At 37.6% G+C, this 26,625-nt stretch overlaps 1 protein-coding gene across 1 annotated transcript in view; it reads left to right on the top strand.

Moving 5' to 3' along the window:
- Positions 1 to 26,625, top strand: part of ephb6 (eph receptor B6) — a 149,869-nt gene that overhangs the window by 87,465 nt on the left and 35,779 nt on the right. Inside the window, exons 6-14 of the mRNA XM_039763745.1 lie at positions 10,936 to 11,091; positions 11,188 to 11,465; positions 11,730 to 11,811; positions 19,562 to 19,686; positions 21,912 to 22,074; positions 22,525 to 22,639; positions 22,718 to 22,773; positions 22,860 to 22,976; positions 23,065 to 23,312. Coding sequence (XP_039619679.1) covers positions 10,936 to 11,091; positions 11,188 to 11,465; positions 11,730 to 11,811; positions 19,562 to 19,686; positions 21,912 to 22,074; positions 22,525 to 22,639; positions 22,718 to 22,773; positions 22,860 to 22,976; positions 23,065 to 23,312 — 1,340 coding nt within the window. The remainder of the gene's footprint in view (positions 1 to 10,935; positions 11,092 to 11,187; positions 11,466 to 11,729; positions 11,812 to 19,561; positions 19,687 to 21,911; positions 22,075 to 22,524; positions 22,640 to 22,717; positions 22,774 to 22,859; positions 22,977 to 23,064; positions 23,313 to 26,625) is intronic.

Below are 26,625 nucleotides of genomic sequence, written 5' to 3' on the forward strand. Positions count from 1 at the left end.
TCTTACTGGGGATCATTGGACTTCCGTGACCGTTAGTAATTCTAAATACATCTAATTACAAAATGTTCAATGATCACACTGTTTTAGCCTAATGTACAAAATAATTTTGGCTAATGTTACTCAGAGTTTAAAGAGTAAGCTGGTCAAATTACCTTTTATGTTTCTGACTTATTTTTTAAGAAGAAAAACTGCACTTTATGGTGAAATTTTGGTTATTATTATTTAAAGACAATACTATTCTGCAAATGTACTTAAAGTACTTAAACTACCACTTTATTTTTAAGTCTGCCCAATTTTAACCAGGGATGATATTTTTGTTTCTGTTTTGAATTCAAATGCAGTTTAAAGGCTTTTTTTTTTTTCAGAAATTAAAACAGCTTCAGTTTACAATATTCATGTCCATGTCTATTATTTGATTCTGTCAGCCCACTAAAACCGTTTTAAATAAAAAAAAAAAATTTGCGATTTGGGGCAAATTTACGTGTGCGATTACATACGATTAATCAAGATTAATTCTTACACAGCCTCTAATTAATTGGATTAATTTTTTAATCGAGTCCCACCCCTAATATATATATATATGTAGATATATATGTAGATTTGTATATATATGTGTGTATATATATATAAATATATAACTGTATATATACTGTATATGTGTATAGATGTGTATATATATATATATATATATTTATATGTATATATATGTTTATATATGTGTCTGTGTGTGTGTGTGTATATATATATATATATATATATATATATATATATATATATGCCAGCAACACTCATATCAATGACAAAACAATTACATTAACAATCATCTTACGTAATTTTTAAAATGTTTGCTTTTCTTTTTCATAACTTCTTTAACACACTACTTCTCCCACTGTATATTCCAGCGATGACTTTATATATTCAACTTTTGACTTTATATATTCAGAAACAAGTTTGACTTTATATATACTGACGCTGACTTTATATATTCAGGTTTTGACTTTATATATTCCAGTGCTGACTTTATATATTCAAGTTTTGACTTTATATATTCCGACAGTGACTTTATATATTCAAGTTTTGACTTTATATATTCCGACAGTGACTTTATATATTCGGGAATGACTTTATATATTCAAGTTTTGACTTTATATATTCTGATGCCGACTTTATATATTCATAAAATCAATGTATTTGCCTGTTTGGCATCCTATAGTATATGTGTGTGTGTATATATGTACACATGTATGTATGTATATATATATATATATATATATATATATATATATATATATATGCCAGCAACACTCATGACAATGACAAAACAATTAACATGTTACGTTATTATTAAAATGTTTCCTTTTCTTTTACTTCTCGCTGCCAAGCGTGGGTATTTTGCTATATATATATATATATATATATATATATATATATATATATATATATATATATATATATATATATATATATAAGAAAAACACTCATATCAATGACAAAACAATTACATTAACAATCATGTTACTTTTTTTTTTTAATTTTTCCTTTTCTCTTTCATAACTTCTTTAACACACTACTTCTCCACTGCGAAGTACGGGTATTCTGCTATTAATAATATTAGTCAGTTTATGGTTAATGACTATGCACTGCAAACATACAAGTTTATTCACCTTTCACATCACAAAAAATTCAAATGATTGAATGCTAGTACTTGGTATCCCTAAGTTGGCATCAGGCCTTTGTGAAACCTTCTGATATTGTCATGATCTGAAAATATATAGAAATATAGAATTAAAAATTAAGAAAGCCAAAAGCCTCACAACCATCTGCTACTCCAGAAAATGTATTGGCCATAAACTGCCTAAATTGCAACAACAACACTTCAACTTCAAAACTGAATGGTCTTCAGATGAAAAAGGACACATTATGCAAACTAGACACACTTCACCAATCGAACAGCACTTTGAAAGTCTAGTCGCAGTGCTAACTGCCATGCCAGGTGCCTGCTGGTCAGTGTGAGGCCAGCAAACACTTCACAAATGATATCTATTCTTTCTCTACCAGTGGTGGGTGAAAATCAAGATGTAAAATGTCTTGTAAATGATGCATTCCAGATATTAATTTGCAAATTAGTGTGGCTAGCTTTAAGGAAGCAAATGGTTCTGGGCATTTTGTACCTCTTCGCTTGCTTGAGCTACATGGCTTCAGCTAGAAAAAAAAAAGGGTGGTCCTTTTTTAAATATGGGCAATGACCTTCAAGTTCCATTGCTAAACTGAAAGATTCAAAGCAGACATACTGTACATACACCCAAGGGTAGAGAGAACACTGCAAAGCCAATTGGTTCAGCCCCTTGGCTGGAAACAGGTTTGCATCACACAGTGTGAAGACAGTTTCATCTGCTAAAAGAAGCAATTTTCATCAGAGAAGTAATTACATTGAGCATATGGTTGAAAGCTGGAGAACAACTGCTTAAGAAGACAAAGCTTAGGATTGTCATAGACAATTTAATATTAAGATAAATTACTGAGGGAAGCTTATTACTTATTTTGCATAACATCTGGTGAAGGTGTGTACCACTGGCTCTTAATGCAGACATGCCACTGTCAAGAAACAACATTAATAATTTACAGAAAAATATTTAATAAGATAGTGGCCCTTTCTTGGCTCTGCATTGCACAAATAAACAGGAAAGACATTTTTTTTAAATCACACTTCATTCCAGAAAAATATTCGGGGTGTTTCACCATAACTTAAAAGCATAAAATAAACTTGGTAAACCTTCAGTAACAAGTTGCCTCCTTTTCTTTCTCATGGGATTTAACAAAATTCAAAGAGGTCTTCATCAGAACTGCTGTCATGTATGGAGGCTAGTACGCTACCTTCCTCACAAATATAAAAGAAAGAGGCACCCAACCTGGGAAAAGACTTAGGAGTCTTTATAGTACTATGAGATATGAGACTTTTATGTTGGAATAGCAGATCCATTCTTGCCTTAATTTTAAGTGATTTTTTTCAGCAAGCAATCCACTGAAAACAAAGCCAGTGCTTCCCCAATTAAAATACAGTATGTGTAGCCAGATTCAAAAATAGAGCATGAGCAAAGAAAAGATGCATCGGTCCAGAACTTGGTTATTATACACATCAGATAAAACCCTCATGGTCTGATGTACAAGTGACAATGTGTCATGGCACAGAGAAGCAGTAGTGCTATCCAAATGCTATCTATTGGCACATATAGTAAAAACAAAAACTAATCAAATATTAATTTGTAGGAAAAATATTCATTAGAAAAGAACACTGTGGCCACATTCAGGGATCTCTAGACCTCTTTTCAAGTTACTTACATCCTTATCCTTACTTTAAAAAATATGATGTCATCTTAGCAATAGCATTCACAAGATGGTTGTCAGGAGAAAAAAATTACTTGCAAAAATACAGCACTAATTTGCAAAATAACCACCTATTTGAACTTCAGCATTTCTATAAGATTATGTGATGTTATGTTATGATATGTTACTAGCCAACCCGCGGTGTACCATACGCCGCATAATCAGGCCCCTTTTTAAATGATTTTTAAGCACAGAAGAAAAAATAAACATTTGAAAAATCCGTAATTTAATAAAGCACCAAGAAAAGTAACATTGCAACAATGCACGCTACGAACCAACATACAATTGTCCGTGACTGAAAACCGGAGGAGCGCCGTCGCGCCTTCTCCTTCCAAAGCGAAGGACGGGTTGAACGGCGCTCGTTCAGTACGCACTGCCCGCTTATGTGCCCGCCCCCAACTCCCTACCTGAGTCGCTTTCGTCTGTGTACAGTCCACACGCACCTGTGAGTCACGTTGACTGTTAATTTTCCAAACACCACCTCAGTCGGTTTCCACGTTGAATTTTCATTGTTCTTTGCGGTTCCAGCTGCTTTTTTATATATAATCCACTAAGTCACATGAACGGATGGGGGTTTACAAAGGGTAGGGACGTAATCAGTGCGAGCGTATGACCCGCACGTACTGGGAATTTCTCATTCGTGGGGAACAATTGCAAGCCACGGTCTCCATCACGAATGGGATTCAACGGCATACCTACGGCTCCCCGCACCGGGTAGACACACGTTGATCCATTCAGTGTAGCGCGCATGCAGTACCGGACATACAAGTGCATCACAGACCTGTTAATGCTCAATCTCACGTGGCTGAAAGCCACTTGTCCCTCTAAGAATTTGGACGCCGACCGCTGTTGGGTCGTCTAACTATTTAGCAGGTGGGAGTCTCGTTCGTTTTTGGAAATAACCAGCCAAATCGCTCCACCAACTAAGAACTGCCATGCAGCACTACCCACAGAATCGAGAAAGAGCTATCAATCCGTCAATCCTCTCCGTGTCAGGACCGGGTGAGGTTTCCTGTGTTGAGTCAAATGAAGCGAAAGGCTTCACACCTGGTGGTGCCCTTCCGTCAATTCCTTTAAGTTTCAGCTTTGTAACCATACTCCCCCCTGAACCCAAAGACTTTGGTTACCCGGTTGGCTGCCCTGTTGCGGGGCCTGCATTGGTGAAGCAGGTGAGATGGTAATGAAACAGAGGCACAGGGCTTATTGGTTTTTAAAGACTGCTTCCTTCATTGGGTTTTAACCAATGCACGGAACGAACCAACACACAATCGTCCGTGTGGCGCGGAGGGTGGAACGGGAGGAGAGGAGAAGGACATCCACTCCGCTCCCTCCGTCATGCTAGTCTGCTGATTTCTCGTTCAGTATGCACCGCCTGCTCATGTGGCCACCTTCAACTCGTCACTCGAGTCGTTGTTGTCTTTGTACAGTTCAGATGCACCTGTGACTCACGTAGACTTTTCATTGCTCTGTCCGGTTTTGGCTGCCTTTCTATATATAATCCACTGAGACACCCGACCACAGTAGTAGCGAGGTGGGAGGGGGGTTTGTACAAAGTGCAGGAGCATCTAAGAAGACGCATGTTTGTCGCGGATGCGAATTGCTGTATGTAGCGTGTAAAACACTTTGCTATGGTCACGCGGTCGTGTGTCATAACCGAAAACTCATTTTTTAAAGACTGCTTACTTCATTGTGTTCTAACCTCAGTTGTAAAGGAATGTTTTAAGGATCCCATGCACACACTGCATAATGGCGATTCACCTCTGCGAGAAACATGCATCTATGAACAGTCAGCGTGGGTCGGAGCTGCATGTTGCCTCTATGATAGACGAATATAAATGACGCCATTTTTTCTGTGTCGTCGCGTCTGAGTTGGTGAGCGTGGCTCCTTCCTGCATGCGCCATAGGTGTCTCACTTGTCGGCGGCTTAGTGAATCCACTCCCCTTCCGGCGTGCTTTCCATGGTCGTCTTGCCTTAGTGAATTATATATATAGATATGATATTGTTATGTCCATCAAAAGATTTTGAGGAGTGGGATTCAATCCTAGCTGCTTTGAAAGCAAGACAGAAACCAAGAATGTACCAACTCATTGCACAAACACACACATGTGCATGCACACACACAAACACACTTACACACAGACTAATTCACCCATTCTCATACAAGTGTTAATACAGAGCTGCTAAGTACTTTAACCTACACATTTTTTTAATGTAGCCAGAGAAACAGCAAGAACATTAGCAGAACATGCATGCTGTGGACAGTGGCAAGATGACAACACCTACCACTATGACACCCTGCCACCCACTGGCAAAGGGCATTTTCTAGAATAACATTATTCACAATGTCAAGCATAATGGTGGGAGTTTTTTGGGGAGCCTTTCTGCACATGGACATGAATAAATGCTATTTTGTACACAATACTATATCAAAAAAATTATGTGTATTTACTACAGAAACATTCATCAGCATGTGGAGAATTGTGTCCAAAGTTTATGGTGTGTTTGACAGACCAGAGCGGGTGCGATATTCTTAAAAGAATAGTGTGGCTCAGACTTCATGGGTTTAAGTGTGCAGGAGAAATAGTTGTGTGGCGGTGGAGTGCTTAATGGGCAAAACTGGTTGATTACTTGTTCAGTGCACAAGCACAATTAGAACAGCCATCTCTTATTAGTTCTCTGTGGTTCATTAGGAAAGCATATACATATACAGGGAAATAAAAAAGACTGAGTACATAGGAAAGGACAGACAAGATAAAATCAGAGGAAGAAATCAAGGAAGGGAAAGGAGAAAGGCAGAACTGGGTAGATAAGCCAGCAAGAGAGAAAGAGGTGGAGCTTTTGAGATGCCCCATGGAACAGTGTAGGAAGAATTGATCCAGAAAGGATCTTCCTCATTGAATGGTCAGAGGAAGGGAGATTGTCCTGTCCTGTCAATACCGATGGAGTTGGTAGCACAAGGGAGTGTCCCAGCAGATACAGGTAGAAGGTGGCTGGGATGGGAGCCAGATTGTGGATTGCCTTAGTCTGTGTCTCAGACATGGTTCGTAGACTTGGTGGGTAAGCAGGGGAGACGAGAGCTAGCGAAAGAGATAGATAGAACACTTGAGACAAGCTTGATGTTCCAATTCTGACTGTGAGTTTATCTTTAGTTTTAGCTAGTTATTTATTGACTTTATTTATTGAATTGCAACTTACTCACTATAGACACTGTTGATTTTATGGATAAATTATTGAGGGTGAATGCACTGCACTTTAGATACTGTTTGCCTCTTCGTTGATTTTGACTAAATACACATTGCACTTTTGCACCATACTTCTTGTTGTGTGCTCACTTGCCTTAGTCCATATTTGGTTAGGGCAATTGATATCCTAGGTGACAGCAGATGCCCATGGCTGCAGGAACCCAGGGTAACATACAGCAAAACAAAATGTGTACACTTTCATAATCCCAGTAAACCCTGCTAAACATAAAGTGAGTTTAGAAAATGGATGGTTGAGAGCATGCACTGATACAGTGCATTGCCACAACCACCATACAACAAACCACCTCTGGATCACAAATTAGGACCTGAGCGGAGTCGTGCAACAGGTGACACCTCAGCACCACACATGTCTGAATGGAATGGAACAGTGTGAGTATTTTTTACAGTGGCTGGAGGGCCAGTCCTGCCATAAATCCCCCGAGTTCTCCTAGCAAGTTGGAGAACCTGCTTGAAGGAGTGGATGCAGGTTAACGTCCTACCCAGAATGGAGCAATTACAGGTTAAGGGCCTTGCTCAAGAGCCCGACAGAGTGGAATCACTGATGGCATTTATGGGATTCAAACTGGCAACCCTTTCTAGCCTCAGAGCCACCACTCTGCCCATGGATGTTTGGATGCTTTGATAATTTGATAATGATTGCCAAAATCCAAACTAATGAGACTAGGGGGCTTTGCCCCCTGCTTCCTTTGCTTGCCATCCCCCGGCCTGCACTACGCACCAGCCACTTCACATCTCTGCCACTTGCGTATGTGGATATCACTTTCACCAAGCAACAAATCTTTCAATTCTCACAGATAGGCCTCATCATTGAGAAAAAAACACTACTTTTCCCTGATGGCAACACGAATTAGACGATCTGCAAGTTTAATGCCAAACAATATCTACATACTTCTGTCATATCACCTATGTCCATATATTTAATCTCTTTTTGCTGTTCCGTTATTTCACCGAGTAATAATTTCTGTTTGTTAGCGCTAATGCGATCTTTACTATCAGTTTTTTGAGACTTTCGAATTTTAGTACTTTCATAATCTCTAACCTGCTCTGCATGTGTATTGCGCCAACTTTTTTACCTCTTTACGACGTTCTACTTTGTCTTCTATTCTTTGTCTTTTATTTCCGACCCTGCCTGGTGCTGAGAGCACTGGAACTGTGTCTGACAATAGCATTCACATGAATGAGAAATGAGTGGACCGTGGGCACGCCAGCCACCATGCATCTCTGCCACTCCCATATGTGGATTTCACTTTCACCCAACATCAACTCTTTTAATTCTCGCGGATATGCCTCTTCATTCGGAAGAAACGCTACTTTTCACTGATGGCAACACAAAGTCAAAACTAAAATTCAAATATATCTGGACTGTTGAGAACAAATGCAAAAAGAAAAGTAAGTAGTTTAAAAGAAAACTATTAATGGAAAAATGAATTATAAAATTCTCGGACATGCTTAATTCAGTGTCACCAGACAGCAAGGCAAAAATCAGCCAGGAAGTTCATCACAGGGCCCGTTCATGGACAAATGGTAAATGTGAAATTGTAAATTATCCTGTCCTACTCTTGGGAAATGTGGAAGGAGTGTTCATGCAGACATGGGGAAATCATGCAAACTGTCCATAGGTAGCACACTGCAGATGCAGGTGAAGTTTGGGCAATCTCTTTCTGATTGTAGATGCAGGCACTTTGACACCAGCTTTTGCAATAGTTACCTGTAGATCCCTTAATGACATTTTGGGTTTCTTAAAGATTTGTTTTAGTAACCATTGGTTAGGTCTTGTGCGGAATTTTCTGAGTCGAAGTGTTCTGGACAAATCAGAGGTTTATTTAAAAATGGAAGCCACTTGTAGTTGATTTTCCTTATATTGGAATATGAATTTCAAATAATTTGGTGATCTTTTTAAATCCCTTTCCAGACTCATAGGCATCTATTGTCTTCATTCTGAGGGCCTTAAAGAGCTCTCTTGGCATGATGACACAACACATGTGTCTATTCTTTAAATATGATACCTGCCTACTCCCTAAGGATGTTCTAATCATTGACACCTAATTGGAACATCTGAAGCTAATTGTATGGATTTGAAGTGGTGATAAATGTAAAGGTGAACTTACATTTTCCACGTAGTAAATCTGCACTTTTGTCAATTTAGATGATGAGAATGAATGCACCTTGTCAATTTTACGTGTCATTTATTCATTTATTTCAACTTTATCTGTAGACAATGTTTGCATGACAAAATGTAATAACTTTTACTCATCTATCAGATATGTTTTTGGTTTACTCTTAATATTCAGCATAACCAGTATGTAATTGATATTTGTTCAAAAAAACATGTAAACTGGAAAATAAGAGCTTGAGTATTTAAGATAAAAGTCCAATTAAAAAAGAAATTTCTGTGTTCTGTAAATGTTTTCCGTAACCACTGTGTAATTTCTAGATTGATACAAAAATCATTTAAACTAGGAAATAGTAGCTTGAGTATTTTAGATATTTTAAGAAATTGGTTTGGACCAAAGCCTACAGCCTCAGGGGCTACCACAATTGAGCTGAGAACCATTGTTGGAAGGCATCAGTAACTACCTACAGTACCCCAGTCCTAACTGCTTATGTTTGCAAAATCAATTCATAAGACAATCAAAAATATCAAATGTACTTAAAATATTTTATGAACTGTAATGAGGGGCCTGTTAATGAAGACACAGACTAACATAGACATCATGCCCAGATTTGTGCAGAAATTCATATTAGGAATTTTCAAAGTAAAAATATGCACTCTTTCAAAAACGTGATTCTGCAATACATGAAAATGAACAGCAAGCAAAAATCTACAGTACACTGTCATTTTTGTGAATTGTCTGTCTTTATGATGTGGTTGTTTTCTGAAAACACATCAATAGTAAAACCCTGAGTATCTTTTCCATGTTCAGACATCTTTGATCAGTACTTTGACAAGTGACCAGTATGAAACATTCCTCAGTAGGCAAGCAGTTTATGAAAACAGGAAAACATCACATTTCATTAAATAAGTAATTTAATTAAAAGCAGGAACTGGCCAAAGATTAGGAAATATTGATTTTTCACAATAAGCAGAAGCCACAAGAGATCCTCCGAGACCATCTTTTAAAATCCCAGAATAAAACAAGGGGCTGGCCTTCTTGACCATGTATGCGAATGGCCTGGGAATCTGACCTGCATTGTCTTTTCTTATACATCATGAGTGTCACCATTTAGCTTTTTGGCTGTCTGAATTTTGCTATCATTCCAAATGAGGGAAATCATTTTGGGATAGAAAGTGAAATCACACCCTGCACAAAAAGCAGTAAGTGTTAGTGAGAAGAACACTGTACATTATATGACTGAATCACAATGGCTGTCGGGTGATGGGTCTACGATCACTTTCTTCTCCGTTGCTACTTTCTCGTGTTGATTTCACCTCGGCGACTGTCATTGCACTTGTCAGGCTTTTCTTTCTCTCTTTTTATTCTTCTTATTTCCTAAGGATGTACTGCGTTGTTTACGCTCAGCTTCCCATTCCATCACTCTGCTCTGAATGTGTCATGGCTCCGGATCTTTCATTTGCTCTCTTTCTGTGTGTTTAGATACCCCCCGTCTTTCTTCAATGTGGTATCTCTTTCTCTCTTTGCCTCTCTCTTTATCCCCTGATGAGTATACTTTGATTGCATGTTTCTCCTTTCTCCTTTGATTTTCTGGTTTCTGCCTACAATTCCACAGCCAAGAGAAAGAGAGTGTGCTGTGAGGATGCGGAAGGGGTGGAGGGGGGCACTGTGACAGAGGGATTTGTGCCTGAAAGAGAGGAGAGAAGGTGTGAATTTAGAAAATTGAAAAAGGAATTTGGGCAGCATTTAGGGCAAAAATGGAAGGTGAGAGACAGTGAAAGAGTAGGGCAGCACAAGATGGGGGATGGGGATTGCTCATGCAGATACAACTTAGTTGTGACGTGATACTCGGCATTTTAGATCAATGACCCAGATTCACAGTGTCTCCAAGCAAATTAATCCAGGCTACTCAAACTGCTTTCCCTATTTCTACATTGGTTATTGCTCATTTTCTCTTTGTCTCTATCCACTACCACAACGACACTTAAATCTTCAAAGTTTAGCAAAGGTGGGTGGAAATGCTGGAGAAAAGAGGGAGCGTTAGGCTAAGAGAGGGGGCTCAAAGATGTCTTAAAGCTGTATTAAACTGGACAAGTTTGAACAGAGAAATGGAATTGATCAGACATTGAAAAGTAAACAAATTGCATTTTCTATTTTAAATTCTCTATCCCAGCTTGTGCCTTGGGTCACTTCAAGTTTGAGGTTGGAGCCTCAAGTTGTACTCCTTGCCCCAACCAAAGCCGGACTACTACAGATGGTGCTGCCAAATGTGACTGTCGATCGGGCTTCTACCGCAGTCCTGATGATAAGCCTGATGCACCATGCACTGGTAAGCTATCTCCCCTGCCAGTTTTTCCTATTGTTATAGTTCCTGTCTATAACATTTAGCCCCTGTTCTTGTGTGACTTACACCATTTTCTTCCAGCTCCTCCTTCTGCTCCTCGTGACCTCTACTGGGAAAATGAAGGCTCCAGTCTAATACTACGTTGGAGGGCACCATCTGATTTAGGGGGCCGAAATGACATTCGTTACAATGTTCTGTGTAAAGTGTGCCCCCCTGCTGCTCCACCAGGTTCAAATGCTCCTCCACCTGTTTGCCTTCGATGTACTGAAGGCATCATATTTGAACCAAGCCAGCAGGGCCTTTCTCAGACTCGGGTTAAAGTGTCAAATCTGCTGCCAAGGATCCATTACATCTTTCAGGTAGGAAAATGATTTTATTTAAAAAATGATAACTGTACATAATGTACTAGATACTACTACCACGTGCACAGTAAAGCTCTAAGAAGGACTTGCAATATCCTTTTGGTTAATCACACAACAAAATAAGCAGACTTCTAAGCATGTGCACAATGGTTTATAAATGGTCTGTTTTGCTTTATGGGAAGGCTTATAAATTATCATTTACAACTGCACAGAGCAATTCAGTATGTCAAACAACCCTTAATCTCAATCAATGTCCCACAGGTGCAGTCTTTGAATGGTGTGAGCACGTTGAGCCCTCTGCCACCAAAATACCTCAACATCAATGTCAGTACCAGCCAAGCAGGTAGTCAGCTAACCTTTCTCATCTGTCTGTGTTTGTGTCTGTGAGCTGCTATTACATTAGCATCTCCATATTTGTATTATTGCACATGTAAAACAGTTATCCATTTTGTAAGTGCTTTTTTCTGGGTCATTGGGGAAGTGAGCTTTTCTAGACTGGAGTCAGTGTTGAATGGCATATGCTATTGCAGATGCTGCGCCCTACTCATTTGTTTATTAACCTTACTGTAAGTGCATCTCTATGGGATAGATAGATAGATAGATATTGCAACACAGTTACATTGTGAAGAGCAGGGCAACAAAGTGAATACTGATACTTCTGATGCTCTGATTGTAATGGAAATAAGAATCTTTTGTCTTGAGGAGGAAAACCTATATGAGATCCTAATGCTAAGACACTGATACAAATGATCCTTCTGATTTCTTTCTATTAAATAGTGAACCTCTGTAGGAAATCTGAGAGAAGGGCATTTAATACATAAGCCAGGAGGCACTTCTTTCTAAAAAGGGTCATGGAAATTAGAAACAAACTATTTAATCATGTTTCTGCAGAAAAAACCTTGACAATTAAAAAAAATGTAAATGAGTTATGAAGACAACTTAGCTATTGGATTACCAAATGTGTTTTGATGGACTAAATTGTCTTTTCTTGAAACGTTTTATTTTCTTATGTCATGCCAGAATATGATGGTTTATGTTATGTGTTACCCACATATGGATCAGTATGCTGAAATGTATGCAACAATACATAAATGTTTAGTTTATTTTAAACAAAAGACTTTTATATTATAGATGAGTACAAACTTGGTTAAGTAAGCTGCTTCCCCAACCATTCAAAAGAGAGAACAAAAATGGGAAAGAGCTAATATGAAGTAATTATTCAGCAATATTGACTAAAAGATTAACATTTTTTTTTATCAAATCCGATTAGTGGAGTACAAATTTGATAATGTCTGCCAGATTCTAAATGAAATTTGCAGTGTAAATTTAATTATCTCCAATTTTAATTTTAAGTAGTACATCAAGATTTTCTGATTTTTATCACTGGTTTAACATATATACTGTAGGTACATATATTCTTCTTCTTTTGGCTGCTCCCATTAGGGGTTGCCACAGCAGATCATCTTTTTCCATATCTTCCAGTCCTCTACATCTTGCTCTGTCACACCCATCACCTGCATGTCCTTTCTCACCACATCAATAAACCTTCTCTTAGGCCTTCCTCTTTTCCTCTTGCCTGGCAGCTCTATTTTTAACATCCTTTTCCCAGTATACCCAGCATCTCTCCTCTGCACATGTCCAAACCAACGCAATCTCGCCTCTCTGACTTTGTCTCCCAACTGTTCAACCTGAGCCAACCCTCTAATGTACTCATTTCTAATCCTTTCCATACTCATTATACCTAATGCAAATTTTAGTATCTTTAACTCTGCCAGATCCAGCTCTTTCTTCTACTTTCTGGTCAGTGCCACTGTCTCAAACCCACAAAATAAAGCTGGTCTCACTATCGTCCTGTAGACCTTCCCTTTCACTCTTGCTGATAGTCATCTGTCACAAATCACTCCCGACACTCTTCTCCACCCATTCCCCCCTGCCTACACTCTCTTTTTTTACCTCTCTTCCACTACTCTGTACTGTTGATCCCATGTATTTAAACTCATCCACCTTCGCCAACTCTACTCCCTGTATCCTCACCATTCCATTGACCTAAATCTGATTTACACATATGTATTGTGTCTTGTTCCTACTGACCTTCATTCCTCTCCTCTCTAGAGCATATCTCCACCTCTCCAGGGTCTCCTCAACCTGCTCCCTACTCTTGCAACAGATCACAATGTCATCAGCAAACATCATAGTCCAAGGGGACATCTGTCAACTTGTTCATCACCATATTCTGCTCAGCTATATAAGATTTAAAAGCAATTACATAAAGCCGAACTTTGTATAATGTTAATGTTCAATAAACTCTGTTCAGTCCAGAATGTTGGTTTTATATTTTTCATAAGTCATTCATTTTGTGTGTATATGTTTGAGTGTATTTTTGCAAATTATCTTTCAGCATGTGATGGTACACTTTTATTACAGAAACTTGATATTAACATCACATCCTTAACTACTTAATCCAATTCAGAAATGTTGTGGGCAACAACCTATCCTGTCAACATTGGACCCAAAACAAAAACTGTGCACAGACAAAGTGGTAGTGCAATTCAGGGCCAACACACACACACACACACAGGGCCAGATTAGAAATCCCTATGAGCATGCACATCTCTGTCTTAAATGACCAAACTGTCACAATGTTATTTAAGGCACTTGCTACATTCAACTAAATATGCACCAATACAGCCAGCACATACAAAACAATAATTAACCATGCATGGCAAGAGTCTGGTAGGAGACATTCTAACTACATGTCCAGACCACAGCATTTTGCTCCTCTCAATGTTTTAGAGTTTCAATCTAATGTCCTCCTGTATCACTGAGTTCCTCATCCTATCACAAAAAATGAGTCCAGCAAGCCTGCCTAGAAACCTCCTGTTCTCTTGTTCTTCTCCATGTCCTCATCTAATTCTCCCCTCACATGCCTTCTCTTCAGTTATTGCTGAAATTTTTACCTTTTGAACCTGCTGTACCTCTTGTACAAGTCTGATAGTTCTTCTGTTAGCAGTGCTTGGAAGGTCTTTTACTTCAGCTTGAAATCTTCTTTTACTAGCAACAGGACCTATGTTTGCCACTATAACAAACACATACAACCTTTTGGCCATAGCTTCTTGTAGCCCACTCCACATCTGAGGGCTTGAACTGGATATATTCAGATCTCATATAGACGACCTGTCTCAAAATGCAGGAGAAAATCTTATGGGGTAAGAGTCAAACACATCCTGAACAAAGGCAGCTGCTAATCATTTCCAGCATATCCTCAATACCTTTTTGGTAGGTAGTGATATACTAGTCACGTGGGAAGCTCAAATGGGGTGGAATCAGACATATTAGACCTTGACAATAGAAGCTGCCTTTTAGGACATTGGAAATAACTTCTCTGGAGTTGAAGGAACTTGAACTTGTATGGATCATTGAAAAATGCGAAGGTTGAAAAATACTGGCCAGATAAAGTTAGATTTGCTTTTATGCACTTTATTCATTAGTTCTGGAACTAGATGTCTTGATCAAGGGTGAACTTTAACTTGTACTCAATAGTTATTCCAGAGATTGTTTGTTTGTTTTTTCTATGTAATAAGAAGGTCAGTCTCATTGACACTGATTTTTTTTCTGTTAGCTTATCAGCATTGAAGAAATAATTGTACTGACTATCATTTGACAGTGGATTTGGTGATTGCAAGGGTGCCCTCTACAGTACTGACTCTGTACACCTATTGGAACACTTAATTTAGGGAATAGTGGAGATACTTGGAGGTTGGAAAGGCTTGAATGACCATCAAAGTTAACATTATTAAAGTGTTGTTTAACTACTTTCACTTCTGAAAACCATCACTTTATGCTCTTATAAAACACAAATAATTAAATCAGCTAATAAAAAGAGCAGAAATGCCATGATGACTGATAAAATACTAATCTATTTAATACACTACCTGCATTTACATGGTATCTAATGGCATAACTCTGGCTTAGAAAATAAATATTATAAATAAAGTATACATTTTTAATGATCATTTTTAAATTCCATAATTGTATTTTGAATAAAAATGACAGAAGATTAAAAAAATCTAACAAACACAAAATCAAATAATAAAAAGTATAGTTAAAGTTTGAATTATATAAACAATTAGAGAGCTCTGCTCAATCTCTGGATACGAGCTTGGATGTAACAAAGAATAGAAGTCACTATAAACCCTGAGAATTAGAGTGAGACAACCCCACAACCAGTGAGTCTAGAATTCCCTGCTGACGTGTTTTCTGTGTGACATTTGCTTGTTCAAGTTATGTCCATGTGGGTTTTCTCTGGGGACGCGGTTTATTCCCACGGTCCAAGGGCATGTAGTTAGGTTACATGGCCTGGTGCCAGTGAGTGTGGCCGTATGCCTTCAGAAGGACTGTTGATCTATCCAGTGCTTGAGCTCTGTGTGCCATTATGGCCTTTTGTCTGATATGAAAACTTGTAATGGAAAGGTAGGTGCAGGAGAAGAATAGAAGGTTTATTGTATTGCATTTTTCAGAAAACACACACGACTACAAAATGCGTGCAAGACCCACACCTTTCTGAAATACCAAACTCTTTTAATTGTTTTAACTTAGTGTAAGGTTGGTTCCATTATTCACTAAATTGGTTTAATACCTAAGTAGTTATGTCCACTTTTTCCAGCATCTGTGTAGAGATTTTTTTCCCCATTCTTCTTTTCGGGAAACTAATTTTCTTTTTTCCACAATCAGCTTTTTATAGAAGATTTGCTTTGTATTTACAGGGCTTAGCTGTGACTATTTCCTTGAACATATACTGTAGTCACAGTAAATATAATTCATATAAAGGAAAAAAAATCCTTTTCAATAAGCTTGGAAATGTTATAGAGATTAATACATTGTCTTTTTTTTCTTTTTAATGTTCTGTTTGAATTGTTGTATTGTTTGCTGCAATCTGTTAACCTTTTGAAGCTCATTGTAATAGTGCATGCTGTCGATAGTGCTGTATAACAGTTGATCAATTCAGTAAAACTACCAAGAAAGATAGTTAAAAATAAAAATTCAGCAGTTGAAAATAAGCCAAGACATCACCGTGGAAACACAAAAGTATATTATAGCAAAGTATTAGGTTTAGCAAATGTGTTTATTTCACGGTTTCACTAATCATTAATATCTTGCTGTAAACTATTCTTTAAAAGTAATGAAATATCGGGAGATTGAAGAAACCATTCTGTGAAATTACTTGCAGAGAGAGAACCTGAAACAAAATCAGTTCAATTACTGTAATTTCGCATTCTAACAACATGTACGAAATCTTTATTTTACTTGTCTAAACAGTTGAAATGAGTCTATTGTACAGTAAAAGCTCAACAATAAACACCTTGTCTGTTTCCTGTTTCTTGTAATGTAGCTTCACAAATATTACTTTGAATATGATAATGATCAATTTAGTCCTAGTATCACTGTTCATATCCAACCTATATGCAGTATCTTTCTCTCATTTATGAAGACCTGCATTGAACACAGTTTTAAGTAAAGCTAAATTACATTCCTCAATGAATGATTGTCTTTGATGTGAGACAAAAGATCATTCAGACAGCAAATAAAATATGCGGAAACTGAACAAATAATTCACCAAAGCTCACAGACCAGGACCAATACAGGCAGAGCTTCTATAGAACAAATGGTTTTCTCTCTTTCTTATGTTCTTATAATTGCAGGGCAACATAGAGGGCAATAGCAGTTTTGTCTGTGGTATTCATTGCTCCCACCTCTCAGTCACAAAGAATAAGCAGCTCAAATTAGACTCTCCTTAGATTTTTTTTCCATTTAATCACTTTCTGAATTTGCTTTTCAGGTACAAAGCAAGAAGCAAACCTAAAACTTTACATAATAGGTGACACCCATACATACTCTTACCAGGCCATTTTAGGGTCACAATTAATTTTCCTTGTAATCATTTGGAAACAGCTGCAATACACAGAGGAAATCCATGCTAACATCAGACAATTGTGCAGAATATATATAGATAGTGGGCTGAATTGGGAATTGAATCGCGATCCCTGGGACTATAACACAAAAGGGTCTGATTTAGATCAATTTTCACATTTTTTAAAAGGTGGCCTAAAATAAAAAAAACACATATTTCCCTTTAAAAAAAGCCCACACCATTCAAAATGATGACAGTAAGTGCTGGTATCATTCACAATGTCAGTGATAATCTCTTTATATATATATAGACTCTCATAAAATAGCAAATTAATGCAGGTCCTATAAAATATTTCTTCTCTATTTGAGTTTGATGCTGTAGAAATATAATATAATATAATATAATATAATATAATATAATATAATATAATATAATATAATATAATATAATATAATATAGGTTGTCATCACAGTGGTGGAGTGTTCAGTACTGCTGCCTCGTGGTTCCAGCATTCTTGTTTTAAATCTCTAGCTTGGTTATTGTCTGTGGGGATTTTGCACATTCTCCTAAGTGTGTTCATGTAGATTGATTAGCAATTTTTAATTAACCCCACTGGCATGAGGATTGGTTCCTGCTTTGCACCCAATGATGCTGTAGTAAACTCCAGTCTTGCAAGATCATTAATAGAACCGAGGACGTTTGATAGTGTTAGGTTTAAATAAAATATTAGCTAGGTTAATCCAAACCCTAACATCCTTTACAAAAAGAAACTGATGAAAAGAAGTATCCTGACTTAGCCTTTGAAAAATCATCTTTCCCATTTACATGACTTATATGAAGATACAAAAAACGAAGACCTGTGCGTTATTATACATTAAAATGCTATGCAGAAAGAAAAAGCAAAAATCCAATCAGGGATAAAAGGCAAACTGCCCCAGACAGCCTTGCTCAGTAGATGAAAGGCTACCACTTCCAAAGGAAGCTCTATTGCTGAAATGTTCTTTGCAAGTCACGGTGTTTGACTGACGGGCCCTCCTCCCCCACCAACTCTTGAGAACTTAATTATAAGAAGAGGCCTTTTATCCTATGAAAGGCTGCCAGCTTTGTATTTATGAAGTGATTCCATGACTTACTATTGCTTTCATCATATGCATTGACCTGCTTGTGCCATGTGCTAATGTGTATAAATTAAAAAAAAAAAAGTTTGGTGGCGTGGAACCGTGAAAAATGGCTTTTGAACAAATGTCTATTACTGCTCTTGACAACTTTGTTAGAGAGGTTCAAAAACACACCAGACAGTAGTCCCCTTCTTTTGTTAGAATTCCGTCTTAACTATATTAAAATAATAAAAAAGAGGCTATAATGTCTTTTTCAAAGGCATGTATTGCCCTCTTCTGGTGAGAACAGACATTGCATTGCTTGTGCATGACTCTCCCTGATTTGTAAAGTGAACTGCTGATATAGTTTGCTGTGTCATTAAAAACAGAATTCTAAAGCTGGAAACTCTGGTTATCATTCTACGAATGTTTAATTATTTGGCTTTTGCCGTAGATGGGGCTGACAATGAATATGGAGCTCAGGTTGTTGCCTACATTATTAGAATGTATTTGATTTAGCAACTTTGCACTGTTGTGGTGTGTTGCACCTTTCTCTATACAGTACAATCTCTCCTGGAACCATAGTTTGGAAGTGTATTTAATTCACTGATGTGAAACTAAAAGAAATAAAGTTTCTAAATATTTCTAATAAAATAAAAATCGGGCTGAAAGGATATTTCACATTTTTGGCTGCAGAGTTAATTGACCATATACATAATTATTTGTGCTTACACCTTATGTATTACATGATGTTTCATTGTAACTGTATTGCATTTGTACATTTCTTCAGTATCCTGAGCTTGGGTGATTTGAAGGGTGCTTTGTGTGAAAATATACGGTATATCTTTCCTTTCTGGTCTAACGTATTTTTAAGTAAATGACAATACACGCAGAGTGTATAACAAAAACAGAACATGATGTGTAATAACAGCTTTGTTAAAAACAAACTAAATTTGATATTTTAATAAAGTATTCCAAATATACTTCAGTTAAAAGTTGACCCTGTAATGGGTGTAAAATCATGAGCTTAAATATGTTTAAAACCGCCCATACTTAAAAAGATGCCAACATTGTCTTTCTTACTGCAGTGCCTTCACAAGTTCCAATGATGCACCAGGTGAGCCGCACTCCAGACTCAATCACCCTTTCATGGCCACAGCCAGATGAGCCCAATGGAGAGATTCTGGACTATCAGCTTCGATATTTTGACAAGGTTAGATATATTCATTACAGTGCTTTTTTACTGTAAGACTTTGAAAAGAATAAAATGTTTATTGGTTAAAATAAAATTAATTTTAGTTTGTTTCTGAGACCCATCTATCATAACGTTCTCTTGTGTACTGATATATTGAATAAGGCTTAGTTTTTTACTGAACGTATTATCACTTGTAAGTTAACCTCAAATATATATAAGCTAAAAATTATGACATTCTTACTTAGACAAGAACACTATGTATTAAAGTAGATGGGTATATTGTGAGTTAAGTACTGGGTCTTTCTTTATGCTGCTTTTTCAATATATATGTTTTCACTTTACATTCTAGGTTATTGCTGAATCAAATCAGGAATTTAGTAAATCAAATTTATTCCAGCAGCAATGACCAGATGCATAACAAATGTGACACCATTTCTTTACATGGCACAAGCAAAAAATGCAACCCATCAACTCATTTTCTAACCTATAGATTAATTTTAGGTTCACAGAGAAATGGTGCCTAAACCAGTCTTGGTAGGAGTGCTACTTTATCATAGGGTATACTCATGTAAATTCCCACACTCTGTCATACTGAGCCAGTTTACAATTGCCAATTAACCTAACTTTGCATCTCTCAGTCTACCCAGAGTAGAAATTCCACACAAACAAAGGAAACAAATACAAAATCCACACAAAATTCAGAAATTACTTTTTGTGATCCTAAAAATGTGGGGCAACCCTAATCACTGTGCCTCAAGATTCTTGTTAACTTTGTTTAATGTGAACTTTGCTGAATTTATAATGATTTTAATACTAGTTTTAAGTCATCAGTATAACTAGTAGAATTAAATGAACTTATTTTGTTGTTTACATTACACATCTGAAGAGTTCTTTTCTATTACCAAGATTTTGCATGACTATTTCTGCCCCCGACTCTCATACTTCACCTTAATTAATTAGTACTGCTCTCTGTCACTGCAAGGAGAGCATACCATAGATATTGAAAGCAAAACAGCAATGATTTTGCCTGATTCACTCGGAATGATTAAAAGTGCAGCAAACATAAATCTGCCAGTTGCAGCAATCCAAGTAAAGCAATTCCAGCCAACTGAACTACATGGCTCCCTTCCTTTCATGGTAAAGAAAATACTAAAAGAAAGCGGACATGTCCAGTACTGGAGTCTTCAGCTTCCCACAAAAAAATACATCTTGTTCTTAAACTAATTCTTTTCTATACACAAACATAGGACTTTCTCTGAAGAACTTTACAGACCTATAAAAACAGCAGGCCTTTAGGGCAGGAAAAACAACCAGAAGATGAAAATTAAACCTTGGGCAGGCAGAGGTCAAACCTGAAGGAACAATAGGATTTTTGCCGACTCTAATACATATCCTCAGGGCTATCTCTAGTCATAGGCCAAGTAGGTACAACCTAGGGCATTTCTGAAAAGTGGCAAAACATTGTTTCATATGTGAATGTGGGGACATCACTCTCGAAAGGGGACAAAGGCTTGCTGATTTCATATGTGATTATGGGGACAATTTTTGTCAATTTTATTTATGGATCTGACCATGTGGATCTAAAAGGTGGACTCTCTTTTGAATGTTTCTTTTTGCGCACTTGCCTAGGGGGTACAATATACCCTTGACCCAGATCTATGTAAAACAAAATTTGGAACACTTCTGAAACCCTTTAATATCAACAAACTTGAATGTCAATGATAACATATTGCCATCTTATACAGTATAGTGGCATGTACTGTATCATGTATCCATGGCCACGTACCATGGGATATCAACAGTCAACTATTTTTTGATATTGATGTCTGTTTGTAAAGAGCTCTTTCTTTTTTATTATGGTTATCATCTGCTCTTTGTTGTTAGATATTCATATTGCTTGGGACACTTCTGTTTAATCCATGTTGTCTTACCATCTGCATGTCAGTCTGCTTCATTTAAAGCTAACTTTTAACTGTGTTGTCCATGGCTCTCTCCCTTTTAGATGAGCAAGGTGTTCTCTGTTCTCTTAAACAACTCAACTTTTCAAAGGAGATTAACTTTGTGTATTAAAGAAACACTGCAGAACCATTTTGGTCAGAAGTAAGCAACAGTGCTGGGACAACTATAATGATGTAGTTTCTATAAGTGTGATTGATTATGTGAAAAATGGGAGATTTCAAACCAATTTACATTAAAAATATTAAAAATCTCTCTCTCTACTTATTTCTTTCTTTCTTTGTCAGTCAGGGGATGAAGAAAGTTCAGTGTTACTCACCAGTGAGACAAATGTGGCTACTGTTCATGGGCTCATCTCAGGGACCATTTATGCTTTCCAGATCCGAGCGAGAAATGAAATGGGCTTTGGCCCATACAGTGGAAAACTCTATTTCCAGACTTTAATGGAAGGTGAGGGACATATTTCAATAACTTCCCTTTTTAGAGATTTGTACTAAGTGGACAAGTAATTTCACAAGTACATTTTCATTTTTATTGATTTTGAAAACTCTGGAAAAAATAAAGCAGATAAATGGTTCAAGTTTGAAGTAGAGCATGACTTGTTCTTCAACAAGCAGGACAATTCCTTTCATCTTCTGTGTCTTAAAGGCTGCAGATTCATGTCCATCTATTTGCTTTTCTGTGCCCCATACGAAAATATGACATCCAGTTTGTGTATAGAGTACAAAAAATATTAAAAGTGGATTAAATATACAAGAAAAAATGCTTTAGAGATAATGTCAAGCCTCAAAGTGGATATGCAACAGCTAATGTCAGCTAGCATTCCCTTCTCTTTGTGTGCTTTGCAGCTGACATACTGGGTTTTTTTAACCATCTTTTCTCTCCATCTTAATTTTACAGAAGAACGAGCTGAAGCAGTTCAAAACCGACTACCCCTTTTGATTGGGTCAGTGATGGGTGGGATGGCTTTTCTGCTGGTAGGAGTTATACTGATCTTCATCACTCTGGTCCGAAGGTAAGAAGAAAGGGTAGAAGAATGTGTAGTCTGCCATTTTTCTGGATATCTTATCTTTATTTCTTTTTCTTCTTTCAGTAAGCGCAGGGAAAGTCCCTACAGTGACCGACTACAAAGATATATAAGTACAAGAGGTAATGACACTGTTTTAACTTGTTTATTTTATGATTTTTGTCCATCATCTAGTCATGGTTTTTATATTCTCATTTATTTAAAATAGGTGGAGTCAAATACTATGTTGATCCCTCAACCTATGAAGATCCAAATGATGCTGTCCGTGAGTTTACTCGTGAAATAGATCCTGCTCATGTCAAAATTGAAGAAGTTATAGGAGCAGGTGATAATCAGTTCTTATTTTTGTGCCTTTCCTGAGCCCTTGGTGCAATTTCTAAAGTATAGCATAGTCATCCTGACTTTTCCAACAGGTGAATTTGGAGAGGTGTGTAGGGGACGACTGAAGCCCATTGGAAAGCGAGAAATAACTGTTGCTATTAAAACCTTAAGGTCTGGCTGCTCCGACACAGAGAAGCGTTCATTCCTAAATGAAGCCATCACCATGGGGCAGTTTGACCACCCAAATGTGTTACGGCTAGAGGGTGTTGTAACCCGAAGCAGACCTGTCATGATCATTACAGAGTATATGGAAAATGGAGCACTGGATGCATTTTTAAGGGTAGATAAAACTTTCTTTCACTTTATCTTTCTTATCTTTACTGTATGTGACAATAACATATTAATGTAATCATTTGGTAAACCTACATGACAATGGGCTGGTCCTTTACTTGATCCTGAATTTGTTGAATGTTGGAGTCAACATTGTGTTCAATATGCAGTTGAGGGATGTAGCCCAAATTGATTCCCATGTGTTATGCTGATATCGGTGGATCTTTACTTCAAATGTGTGACTCAGTCTTGTCCAAAAGCTGCTTCCTTAAGCTGGATTCAGTATTATGTTTCTAGGCACATTCTTGAGCTTATCCTGCTGATGCTCATTCATAGATGCAGGAATTCTGCTGAATCCTTCTCAGAGATTGGAAGGTTGTGCCATTATTCTTCAGTCATTTTTCAGACAGCCTGTGGCATTCTAATGTTGTTCTAATCATATCAAGGGAGAAAAATGTACCATAAAAATCTATATCACATCAGTCCAATGTTACTACCACCCTGCATTCTTGGCACTCAGGAGGATGGATCCATAACCTTCATATCCTTGTGTTTCTATCTGATGATATAACAGTAATCAAAATATTTAGATCAGGTAATTTTTTTGTGTTCTTCCACTGACCAGCTTCCACTGACCATCTCAGCTGCACCTTCTGGTGTTCACTGTGTAGGGAAAAATGCATTTATCATCATTTTCCCACCAATACATGAAAGTTAGATTTACGTTTAGAAACTTTCACTGACAAAATGACAACTTGCCATCTTTCCACCCTTTAGCAGTTGTTGACCTATGTAGGATAATCAATAAAGTTATGTTAAAGGAGCAAATATAAAATGCAGTTGCATTAAAGAATAAAATATTTGCAAATTACCACCCTTAGTACAATATATACAGTAAAACACATGTCAAAACAATATCCCATATAATGAATATACACAGTTCAAAATAAAGCAGTGTGAGATATACATTTCAGTGGTGTCAGGTGAAGGAAAATTGGTTGGGGTGTAGTTTTTGGGGGGACAAACTGTAGCAGCACTTATGGTATCTATCTATCTATCTATCTATCTATCTATCTATCTATCTATCTATCTATCTATCTATCTATCTATCTATCTATCTATCTATCTATCTATCTATCTATCTATCTATCTATCTATCTATCTATCTGCCCGGTCATTCCACATCCTCTCGTGGTCCTAATCGTAGTGTCAATGCACACCGTAGCCTGTCCAGTACCAGATCCATAAGACAAATTCAGGCTTAAATGTATTATACCCTTGCCACCATGCTGAACAATCTGATTCTAGCTTTCCCATTTCTACTGTGCTCCCAAACATCAATCCGTGCCGTCCACAGTCCTCTTATTCTTCCCATAACATTCTGTGCAGATGTGGAAAGGAACTGGTGCACCTGCCACTGAAATTTTATACTACACCTATCTCTAAATTGCCCAATCCTCTGCCAACTTGCCTAGTTTCCTGTTCTCCCACCACCTCTGTAATCTTTCAAAAACGTGTACTTCTGTCTGCCCAATAACACATCCATAGCCTAAATCTAATCTAAATCTTATTCTGCCTCTGCTAATAGAGTGTCAGTCCTTGGCCATGTCCACTGTATTCCATAAAGCCACATCATACAATCACTACTCCTCTGATTTTTTCAAAGTCTTTTATCCCAGTGTATCATTTAACACACCCTCAGAGTCATTCCCAGCCTATTTTATTCTACACATGCTCCATTCTGCCCAGTCCTATGCAAGTTTGCCAGGCTTATTTCTAATACATATAATACAATACAGGTGCTGAGCAGGCTTCTGTCAATCCATCTATCTACATATATAGTATATCTCATACACTTGCTGAGCTGCCCAACCGGACAACTGGAGATGCCAGTAAAAAAGGAGCTATGAGATCAGGATTTGCAGAGACGGCACCTAGTTACCACAATGGTGGCATGACCAAGCTGCTTTGCCCCTTACCCTCCCTTCTCTGTCTCAGAGGCAACTTTATGCCCACTATCCACCAGCCCTGGAAGCATATTGGTGACCACACATCCAGGGCAGATGGAGACATATCTGAAATGACGATTGTGGAGCTGCTTTTATGCCAGCTTCTCCAGGTACAACCTTATTCCTTTCAAACAGGTCTAGACCATCTGTAGAGTTAGTGTGGTATAAAGTCCATGTGTAAGCTCATCCTCCATCACTTGCCTATTGTGGAATTCTTAAGTCAGGTCGGTGTGGTCTAAGCTCTTTATCTTCTTTATATCTTCAAGTGAACGATTCATGAAGAGCTGTTTCATTAAAGAATTGACCTAATTTTCTTTGATTTCTGAAGTTCCACTTAAAATGGCCATCTACCTAAAGTCGCACTCGCTCATCTGTAGCCATGTAAATGGCGGGGCTGAACTGTGAATCATTGATATGAACATGAACTATTGTGTCGATGATTTTCCAATCACATTAGATGAAAAAAACAAAAGCAATACTAGTTTGCTGCCAATAAATGTGGGAGTATCCAAGCGCAGAGAGCTGTGTCCCTGGAAAATTCTGAAAGCAACCAATTAAAGGACAGCCTCAGATCACCAGCTTGCCCAAAGATCAAGGACTTACATACGCTTTCATTTGGCCGATGCCCTTCACTCAGGAAACATAGGTGTTCATACAGAGATTAAACAAATACAAGTCAGAACCGCTGCGGTGGGCTGGCGCCCTGCCCAGGGTTTGTTTCCTGCCTTGCGCCCTGTGTTGGCTGGGATTGGCTCCAGCAGAACCCAATTACCCTGCAGTTAGGATATAGCGGGTTGGATAATGGATGGATGGAAGTCAGAACTGATTTATAATGGATGTTAACATACAATGACACCAGGAATGTTGTGTAAACAAGCAAATTTATTTCATGATTATTTTGCATTACCTAATTAATTTAAGTAGATTTTTTAAAATATTGGACGGTGCCCCAGCACCCCGCATTACAAACCGTCACTGATACATTTCATATGGCCACTTCTCAATGAATGTGGTTACATGCACTTACAATATTGGGATTGGTGGAGTAACCTGGTTACAGCATATTCCCGGTTTCTTAAAATCCTCTGTTTACAAGTGTGAGTTCACTTATGGAGTTCTTCTTTGGCAAAACACACTGATGTCATAAAAATGTACTAAATGTACTAAAAATGTACTAAAAAAATTTAAACACGCTGCGAATTCGAAAATAAACATGAGCCTATGTCTCCTGAGATTGTTCTTCTGAGCTTAGCACTATACATTCAGCTCATCAACATAATTTAGCAATTTTTGAAATATTGAGAAAGATTTTTT

Source organism: Polypterus senegalus, chromosome 9 (assembly GCF_016835505.1).
Source record: "Polypterus senegalus isolate Bchr_013 chromosome 9, ASM1683550v1, whole genome shotgun sequence".
Lineage (NCBI taxonomy): Eukaryota > Metazoa > Chordata > Cladistia > Polypteriformes > Polypteridae > Polypterus > Polypterus senegalus.